This window comes from Xenopus laevis, chromosome 5S (genome assembly GCF_017654675.1).
Source record: "Xenopus laevis strain J_2021 chromosome 5S, Xenopus_laevis_v10.1, whole genome shotgun sequence".
Lineage (NCBI taxonomy): Eukaryota > Metazoa > Chordata > Amphibia > Anura > Pipidae > Xenopus > Xenopus laevis.
In genome coordinates this window covers 54,036,388-54,046,985 of record NC_054380.1, presented here as the reverse complement: position 1 = coordinate 54,046,985, position 10,598 = coordinate 54,036,388, and the positions used below count along the sequence as shown (strand labels likewise).

The window sequence follows — 10,598 nt, the reverse complement described above, 5'->3', positions numbered from 1 at the left end:
GAGGTTCTGGATAGGCAGAAGGGCACGACTGTTAGCGAGACTCTTTGGACAGAAGGTCGTAGTACAAGGCAAAAGCTCAGAAGCACCAGGAACAAACTCCTATCACGGGCAATGAACAGTAAGCTAAAATCCCTTTTGTATCGTTTGAATTTCACGACATTGCACGCCTCTGCGTGCTGACGTCATCATGCCAGCACGTCCGCGTCTATAAGGAGGACGAGACACGGGCGTGCATCCCTTAAGTAGCCACAACAGTGCAAGAAGAAGAGCGGCACGGTGGGTGTCCCCGCCGCACCCCTAGACCACCAGGGTGAGTTCTTTTTATCACAGGTATTAAGGGATAAGATACTGGACTTTATTGTAAATCATAATACTATGGGGGGAATTCACAAAAGTGTCGGTAAAAAAAGTAACCCAGAAGTGGCGGTCGACAAATTTGTAAAATGTCGTATGTACGTCAAATTCACAAAGGGAGATGTCACTGTCTTTGAATCTCTCGTAAGTCCGGCATTTTTATAAAATGTCGTATATATTTTGTCGGTGGAACGACGGTTTAGTTAAATTGTCGTAGTTACGTCAAATTCAAGAAAAAAGGCGCAATCACTGTACAACTGATTAAAATAATGTCGTTAGAACGAATAAATATGTCGTGTACCCGAAAGAACATTTCCTAGCACGACAACTGCAGAATAGCTTCACGTCACGTTGTAGATGAGTTCTGTCACTCAGAGGAAGCTGCTTAATCCTGAGGAGATTTCGTTTTTCCGAAGATATTGTTCCTGAGGTTATTCTATATATATTTAAAGTAAGTTTTATCATTTGTTTTCTATTACATTTCTTTTTTAAATACATATATATATTTCTAAATCTTTCTTCTTTTGTTTTATTTATATGTATATTTCTAATTGTATTGCACTCCTTCAGTAAAAAGCTCAGTACAGCAAACCAATACATTTATAAGTAATAAAGAAAAGGACACTGTAATAAGTAACATTAAAAAGTAAATAGTTACACTGATATATATATATATATATATATATATATATATAAATATATATATATATAAAAAGCAACAATAGTAAGTAACTAATAAGTAACTAAAAAAGTATCATTCATAAGTAACAATAAGTGCACTTTAAAAAAACAAGTGAGATAAATATAATATATAATTACAATATAGATTAAGTGCTCAGTGTCAATCAGACAAAATGCTTGAGGACATTACCCCATAGAGCTTACAGTTTAAATTGTATGATAATATACAGACATAATTTGAGGCTATTAAAGATGTAGTTTACATTTTGTTACACTGTTATATACAGTAATTACTAGTTCCAAGTCCAGTTTTTATCCTTGTGTTAAAAATGTATTTATGTTGGAAATACTAGCTTCTTTAATATGCATAGAGCATCATTTAAACAATACTTACATTTATAAAGATATAATTTTTCAGAAATCTCACTATCAGAGAGGGCACAGGGAGAGGCTTAGCTGATCTGTACTTGTCAAAATAGCTGGTCCGCCAATGAGAACACCAAAGCCGTGCCATATCTACTATAGTCCCCAACTTCTGAATTTAAGTTTAGTTCTACTGTACATCAATCAGTGTATTTTTTTAATTTATTAAACCTCTTGTCACTAATGTATTTTTTTAAATAATTCTCTGGCCAATATCCTTTTTAACTTGTAAGAGGGAATGTCTGGCACATTTTTTTTTCACAAATCAATTTTTATGGGAGTTTGTGAAATAAACATTTTATTTTACTTATGGGTGCCATAACCATCAATGAACAGGGCCAGATCTTGGGTGGGGCTTTAGTGGTTAGGCCCAGGGATCCCCAACCTTTTGAAGCTGAGAGCAACATTCAGAAGTAAAAATTAAAATCAAAATCAAAAATCATTAAAATCAGCATTAAACATGTTCTCAGGGTGCCAAATAAGGGCTGTGATTGGCCATTTGGAAGGCCCTATGTGGATTGTCAACCTACATTGAGACTCTGTTTGGCAGGACACATGGTTTTTAAACAACCAAAACTTGCCACCAAGCCTGGAATTCAAAAATAATCGCCTGCTTTGAGGCCACTGGGAGCAACATCCAAGGGGTTGGAGAGCAACATGTTGTTCATGAGCTACTGGTTGGGGATCACTGGATTAGGGAATGGAGCCAATATGAGTTGGGGGCCTAGGGGGGGCTATAAAAATGTTGTTATACTGTCAGGATCATGTGGGATTAGAATGCTTTGGTGTGCATTTCTAAAATTGTGCACTCTCCAGTTTAGCCACTGTAGAATGCTTGCAATTGACTTACATTCCTATGTATGTATTCACTGTTTCTTTGTGCTCCTGTCTATTCTAGATTTTCTATTTAGATTTCCTGGTTTTGACCTTGGCTTGTTTCTGGACACTGTTGCCTGCTGCCTGACCCGACCTTTGGCCTGTTTACTGGACTCTGTTTTTGCCTGCAGATTCTTTTCATCACAGGCTAGTATATTTATATTTTCTAGAAGCACCTGTTGTGTTGTTTTCATTAAATATGGCATTACTTCATTCTCACTTTAAGACAGGGTTCTGTTATTTACAGGTTTACCCTAAGTTCCTCAATATAAAGTCTCCCATCTGATTGCTTTAGTTCTCTGTCTGTTCTTTACATTTATTCACTTAGGAGTTATGTGACCATATAAAATCACAAAACACGGTTTCTTCCACACTTGACTTACTTCGCTCTGGGTGCATCCAATCCTCAGCTGCCCTCAAGTCAGCCAAATTGTTCAGTCTTTGAAAAGCAGGGTATGAAGCACACCGATGGTAAGTGGTGTGTGGAAGAAACCGTGTTTTGACCTGAGGAAGGGGTTGTTCCCCTGAAAGCTTGTGTAATAATTTTCTGCTGAATGAAATGTTTTAAGGCAATGCCAATGGATGTTGTGCTTCATACCCTGTTTTTCAAATACATATAAAATCACAAGCCAGTGGGCCAAGTGCTATTATACAGGTCACTTAACTCTTAATTTTTATTGTGATTGCTACTGGTGGGGGTAATTAGAGCATGATCTGACACTGAGGTCAAAGATGAGAGACAGCTACACAGGAGGCTGAGCATGGGAATTTGAAGTTGGCCACTGATGTAGGAATGCCCTGTTTATAACAAAAGTAACAGTTAGATCCCATGGCAAAATTACCAAACTAAATATGTTTTGTATGCATTTATATGCACTTTGAATTATGGCAGATATATAGCTGCAGATATTTAGCTGCCTAGGACACAGATATAGGATGGTGCTGAGGAGGAACCTGTTATGCCAACCCCTAGACTGGACATTGCACTAGGCTTTCATGTGAATGCTATTATTGCACATGTAATTCACTACCATGTATGTATGTGCAGTAATGAATGTGTTAAGGATGGATGGGTTGGCTAGGGTGTCTAGGTGGCCTGGCCTACCACTGTTTTGAATGTTTCATTGTTGTAATAAAAGTTTTTCTTTTCTTTTTAGATTATGGAAATTATATTTCCCTCACTGTTTTTCTTCCATTTAAGAAAGAAAAGAATGGAAAAAGTCGATAAGCCTTTTAATAATGGAAAGCAAGTTAAAAGGCGCAAATGCCAGAAGATAAAAATGTTTCGTGACCGAGTGACGCTGGTGGACCTAACGGACACTGAGATTAAGGATCGATACAGGCTAAACACTGTGGAGATTCTATCGCTGTATGATGTGCTGAAAGTGAATTTGTGCAAGCCAACTAAAAGATCTCACGCCATCCCTGGCCTTGTACGTTTGCTGTTGGCATTAAATTTTTTTGCAAAAGGTGACTTTCAAAGTTGCATAGCAGTGATTGGCGGTGTGTCTCAAAGCTCTTGCAGCCGCTCATTGGATGAAGTTTTGAAAGCAATTATGTTAGTTTATAAATCGTATGTCTACTTTCCTTCTGACAGCAGTTATTTGAATACAGTTAAAGGAAAATTTTATGAGATTGGCGGATTTCCTAACATTGTGGGAATTATAGATTGTACACACATTACACTATGCCCACCTGCTGACCTGGAGCACATTTACAGAAATCGGAAGAGCTCCCACAGCATTAATGTCCAGCTTGTGTGTTCCTTTAATCTAAAATTTGTGGATATAGTTGCTAAATTCCCAGGCTCTTCTCACGATTCGTATATCTTGTCAAATTCATCTTTGTCTGAACGTTTTCAACAGGGCGAATTCAAAGATTCGTGGCTATTAGGTAAAAAAAATTTAATTTCTTTAACACATGAAACTGATCACTGTTTAAACATTTGTGAAAAATTTCATTTATGGTTAAAATGTTTAAAATATCAGTATTAGCATTGTCTTCAAAAACATATATGTAAACTATTACTTAACGTGTGTCATTGAAATTTTAATTGTAGCATTCTGTTTCACAGGTTTTCTCTGTAACTGTATGCTTTATATATGTAAATATAATAATTTAAAATAAATTTAACAGATAAAGCCAAACTAAAGAAGTAGGTACCAACACTGTACACAACCACAGCCCTTTAGCAGTGAAGATCTGTGTCTCCAAAGATGCCCCAGTAGCTCCCCATCTTCTTTTCTGCTGATTCACTGCACATGCTCTGTGCTGCTGTCACTTACTGAGCTTCGGGACCCACTCAAAATATACAGTACACATAAATAGAAATGTCAAAATATAAGGCTGATTAGTAATTAATACACATAATTACTACAGGGCAGCACAGAAACAAGTGTAACTAGTATAATTTTTTAACAAAGTGCCCTGTAGCATTAGCTTATATTATAGACCAACCTCATTTTCTGGTGAATAATTAGTGATGAGCCTTAAGCTTAGCTGCTTTGTACTGTGGCTCATTTGATAGCCTTGCAATATGTAATTTATTTCTTCATTTACCTTACTATTTTTTATGCAGTAGCTACTTGAATTTGATTATTTTGTTTGTGTTCTTTACAGGAGATTGTGGATATCCGTTAAAAACTTGGCTGATGACGCCAGTGTGGCGGCCTAAGAATGCAAAAGAAAAAAACTACAACCGAGTCCATGCTACAACAAGATGTATAATTGAAAGAGCATTTGGAATCTTAAAGAGCAAATTCCGTTGTTTGGACATCACTGGGGGGTCACTACTGTACTCGCCTGAAAAGGTGTGCTACATTGTTGTAGCGTGTGTTGTTTTACATAATATCATTATACAAAGGGTCCAAAATGATGTATGTGAAATCCAACCAGCATGTGAAGAAAACACTGACCTTCAAATGCATGTTGACCAGAATGAAGCAATTATCACAAGGAACGATTTGATTCAACGATTTTTTTGATTGATTCACTTGACTTGGGAGGTTACATTTTTTTTGTAAAACTTGTTTATATTCTTATTGTTGATATCTTGTTAAATGTATTCATATGAAAAGCTTACAAAACAATCTTAAAAGGGTGGTTCTCCTTTACAGTAAATTTACTTATGTTATAGAAAGGCTAATTGAAAGGAACTTTTCAATTGTTTTTCATTATTTAATTTAATTTAGAGTTATATGTCATTTATATGCCATTTTCTTCTAACTCTTCTTTTGACAGCATTCCAATGGGCGTCACTGTCCCCCTTCTAAAAAACAAATGCTCTGTAAAGCTACAAATTTATTGTTAATGCTTCTTTGTTTTGTGAATGTTGCTATTCAGGCCTCTCCTGTTTAGATTCCAGTTTCTTATTCAAATCAATGCATGATTGCTAGACAAATGTTGGCCCTAGTTTGCAGATTGGTTCAGATGCAAATTGAAGAAGCGCTGAATAGAACTGAAATAGTTGAGCTCCTGTTTGAAATGTAACAGCCTATACACACCTCATATAGCCTGTATGGCGGTATTCTTTATTCATTTGTCCATACAAAATCTCTTCTGTTCAGTAAAATTTTGTCGGCTGGCGAGCCGTGTACAGCCTCCTTCAAATCATTTCTAAGATTTATTACGATATTCAGGTGGGGTAGCGTGATGGACATTTGCAAAAAATTTAATTTTCCACAAATGTTTGCACAACCAGATTTACACATTTGTTTTAATTTCATGCAACAGAATATTGTGTCACTAAAATTCTTTGTTTATAAAACATCCCACTATTCAGATTTGTATTGAAATTAAAAGACATACCACTGTTATTTTTCACATTGAAATTGGAGTAAATAGTAATGCATATTAAAATGATATTTAACTTATTGAGCATGGTGGTATATTTTTTATATTCTTTTATGTTAATTACATGGTCTTCAATTGTAAATATATATAGTTAAATTGACATTAAAAATGTAACTTTTACATTAGCCATGTAAGTATATTTTTTTTACATTTGGTTTATGTGAACACACTCACTGTATACTCTATTTATAATATATGATATAAACCAAATGCTGCATGTAACAATAAGCACTTAGGAACATGGAGGCTAATTTAATTACCTCTGACGATCCGCCTGTGCTGGACTCGCTCACATCCGTAACACTTTGCCATACTTATATTCGCTGCGACAACATAAATTTCTGAAGATTCCTGCGCACAGGTTACTAAATGCTTGTGAAGTTGCACTAATGATTTTACGATAAGCAGTCCAACGTTAAGCCAGCAATGTTGAATTAATATACGTTGTACAGTCAAAACTACAAAGGAAATATATGCTGCAGCAATTACATTACACTACACAAAGCCAGGGAAAGTTAATTAAATAAAATAGAGGTCTTATATTGTCGTACACAAGTACCAACTTTATAGTATTGTTTATGTTATAAATTTTATGGGGAATGAGGGTACCCTAGAGAATATTTTTTATCATTTTAACATATCACCCATGAAAATTTAAAACATGCAAGTTTTTTTGGGACGTACAAAAATGTCCAACTTTATTTTCACTAACTCTTATTTTCACTTTCAATTTTTCAAACTCCTATCAACTGTATTGCACTTCTGCAGATCTGAGCTAGCAAACTAAAGTCTGGTACAACAGGTATTGCAAAAGATAACATTATTAGTCCAGTTATGGCTGGCATTGGGTAGTGCCTACTTTGCTACAGATTTACGCCAGCAACTATTACTAAATACACACTTGGGAATTTTCACTAGTGTTACCCACGTTGCCATTTACCAATTTTGCCCTGTGGAATCATGGAGACATAATATATGTCTGTGAAAAGGCTCTGTCCATAAAATGTTACATCTGACTAAAGAAAGATAAGGGGCTTCTGCCCCACTTTAAAGTACCATCTATGTACTTACTAATTATTGTTTGTGACTCCCCTGATGAAAGGCATAGTATGAGCATGGCAGACGGAACTATAATTTATCCAAATTTGCAACATTACTGTTCTGGCTTTACCCGACTGTGCTGTTGCTCCTGTATGTCCAACATTGATGGATTGCCAAATCTACACTAATTTTTACTTTAAGATGTAAAGCAGGCATGTCCAAAGTGCAGCCCAGGGGCCAATTTTTCCCCTTTATCAAATTTACTCTGGCCCTCAGCCTCCATCATGGAATTAAGAATAATGTGGCCCCCCCAGTACAGTTCAATCAGGAATCACGTAGAGGTAGCAGGGTCTATACTGCTGCCTGTGTGCTGAAGGTGTTAGCAATAGTCACCTACTGGAACGTAGAGATGCACTGCTCTAGCACACTTCTTTACTTTACTGTACTGGCATTTCTGTACTTCTATTGACACCTTCAGTGCTAAAGAAGTATGCAAGATCAGTGCGTCACTCCATGCCAGTACGTGTCTATTGCTAACACCTTCAGCACACAGGTAGCAGTATAGATCCAAGTGGCACATCATTTCACTAATGTGCCCAATTATTTCGGCTATGCTATTTCTTAATTAAACAAGTTAAATGATGTAAATGGTTCAAAGAATGCCGGGCTAAATGGTTGACCCCCACACATTTCCACAATATCAAATCTGGCCCTCGTTGCAAAAAGTTTAGACACCTCTGATCAGGGCCGGAACTAGGGGTAGGCAGAGTAGGCGGCCGCCTAGGGCGCAATCATGGGGGGGGGGGGCGCTCTTTTAAGGGGATTTTTTTTTAATCCTTGGTTTACTTGGCCTTTTATAGTTTTTCAATTTCATAAACCTCCTTTTCAACCCCCTCTTCCCCGTGATTCCTACTGCAGGCCTAAGCACCCCCCACCTCCCTCTTGGCTGCTGAGGGCACAGGTACATATTTGGGGGCAAAATTTGGGATTTGGGAAATGGCGGCGGCCATGGCCACCATGTGGGTAGCGGCGCCGGCACAAAGACGCCTGGGCGCAGGCGCAAAGACGCCAACACAGCGCGACGGACGCAGATGTAGCGCGACGGTCGTGGACGTGATGACGGCGGTGCAAGGGCACCAAAAATCCCCTTTAAAAGGACGTCTGAGGCGCCTAGATGGCGCCCGAAAATAGGATCACATTGCCTGTATCCTGGGTTCCTGTTCCTGATCTCCTGTGTTTTTCCCTGTCTATATCCTGCTTGATTCCCTGATTATTGACTATTGGCTGGACTTAGCACTTTGCTATTATTCTGCCTGCCTATTTGACCTGTGCCTGGACTTTGATATGCTCTGCTTATTCCCTGGAAACCGCGATCCTGATCCCTCCAGAGGGCTTCCTCCTAGTTCCCGACAAACTCCCCAGAGGGAGCTCCTGGCTCCCTGACACATAGCATGTACAGTAGGCCAACCTGAATGGTTATACAAAATGTATTAGCCCTTTCTGCCCCAGATGTAAATACAATCCAGCTGAGTTATTGCATATGGTATGGGAGTGTCCTGTAATACACTTGTTCTGGAAAGTGCTCACACAGCTAATTTGTGTGAAAAGTGTTATTCTTACACCAATGGAACATAAGTGTATATTAATGAACCATGCAGAAGATTTATCTTAGAGGTGAGCACATGTATACCACAAAAATCCAAAAGAAATGCACTTTGGACGTCAAAAGGGAAGGAGCTATAGGCTAGAGCAGGGGTCTCCAACCTTTTTTTTTTACCCGTGAGCCACATTCAAATGTAAAATTAGTTGTGGAGCAACACAAGCATAAAAAAGTCTATTGGGGTGCCAAATAAGGGCTGTGATTGGCAATTTGGTAGCCGCTATGTGGACTGCCAGCCTACAAGAGGCTCTACCTGACACTATACTTAGTTTTTATGCAATTAAAACATGCTTGCAAGTCTAAAATTCAAAAATAAGCACCATCTATGAGGCCACTGAGAGCAACATCCAAGGGGTTGGAGAGCAACATGTTGCTCACAAGCTACTGGTTGGGGATCACTGGCCTACAGCAATGATCACCAACCAGAAGCTTGTAAGCAAAATGTTGCTCTGCAACCCCTTGGATGTTGCTCTCAGTGGCCTCATAGAAGGTGCTTATTTTTGATATCCAGGCTTGGAGGCACTTTTTAGTTTCATTAAAACTAGGTGTACTGCCAAACTTAGCCTCAATTTTTGCTCACAGTCCACTTAGTGCCCAATCATAGCACTTACCCCAATAACATTTTGCATGCTATTGTTGCACCACAACTCCTTTTACTTCAGAATATTGCTTAGTCACGGGTTCAATAGGATGGGGATCCATCGGCAAGATCTAAGAACATTTAATAGATAAATATATAATTTTATATGGTAAGGGACGTATAGATGGATGAGGACCTAGAGGTCCTTAGATAAAGTTAAAAAAAAATTATCCTAAAATAATAATTAAAAACACACCATCATAAGGGAAAAACTGTTGACAGATACACTGCTGCTGCAATGTAAACGTTAGTGTATACTCAAAGAAGTACTAAATGCTGTGGGTATGACATGTAAATGAATACACTGCTCTTTAGGGACAAATATAGAAAAACTGATACACCAATATGTTTTGTTGTTGAATATGTTTAAGTAACATGAAATATGTTTTTATAGTCATCTAAATAACTGTTTACTCAATAAGCATTTTCAAAAATAAACAAATATTGTATAATATTGCATATCTCCACTACTGTTTGAAGAGATGCACCGGTGCTTTAAATTTTAATCCAACTCATTTAGAAATTCTTGCTTAATCTCAAGAATTGATTTTGGAAATTGAATCGATGCAGTAGTTTTGGTGCAAGTGATGTCATCATGATGGGCATGTCTCACTGAATCTGTTGCTAACATTTCAAATGTTTCTTGTGCTTCATTTTTTGTGGGTTGTTTTTTTTGAAGGGGGGACATATATTTTTTTGGAAGTTTTTGACATATTACTAGTGTGTGGAAAAGTCTGTAAAGTGTGTGTTGCATCTGAAATGTTTGAGGATGAACTCTGTTTTGAATTTGCATTAATTATTTGTTGCTCTAACAATTGCTCAATGTTGCTTAGTCTGGTATCTAATGTGTTGTGCAATTGTTGTACTGCTTTTGTGAGAGTAGAAATACTCTGCTCAATAGTGTTTGCAATGTTTAATGTGAATGGAAAATATTCTTGTTGGAATTTTTCCATATTTTGAAGGAAATTGACTTCCAACTGTTCAAAGTTTGGTGACTTGTTTTGAGAAGTAGGCTCGTCTTCTTCATATTCAGATTCAGATATTGGTAAATTCATTTCATGAGGTTCTGGA

General features: G+C 37.5%; 1 protein-coding gene across 3 annotated transcripts; it reads left to right on the top strand.

Moving 5' to 3' along the window:
• Positions 1 to 363: 363 nt before the first annotated feature.
• LOC121394221 (putative nuclease HARBI1) lies at positions 364 to 5,332 on the top strand. Of its 3 annotated transcripts, XM_041564575.1 has the most exons (3): positions 364 to 805; positions 2,357 to 4,227; positions 4,954 to 5,332. In XM_041564575.1, exons 2-3 carry the CDS (start codon positions 3,495 to 3,497, stop codon positions 5,316 to 5,318), a joined length of 1,098 nt encoding a protein of 365 aa, XP_041420509.1. In that variant the 5' UTR covers positions 364 to 805; positions 2,357 to 3,494; the 3' UTR covers positions 5,319 to 5,332. The 3 variants fall into 3 exon arrangements, with proteins under 3 accessions (XP_041420509.1, XP_041420508.1, XP_041420510.1); XM_041564574.1 differs by lacking the exon at positions 364 to 805 and having other exon boundaries at positions 2,081 to 4,227; XM_041564576.1 differs by lacking the exon at positions 364 to 805 and having other exon boundaries at positions 2,081 to 3,767; positions 4,954 to 5,018.
• The last annotated feature ends 5,266 nt before the right edge of the window (positions 5,333 to 10,598 follow it).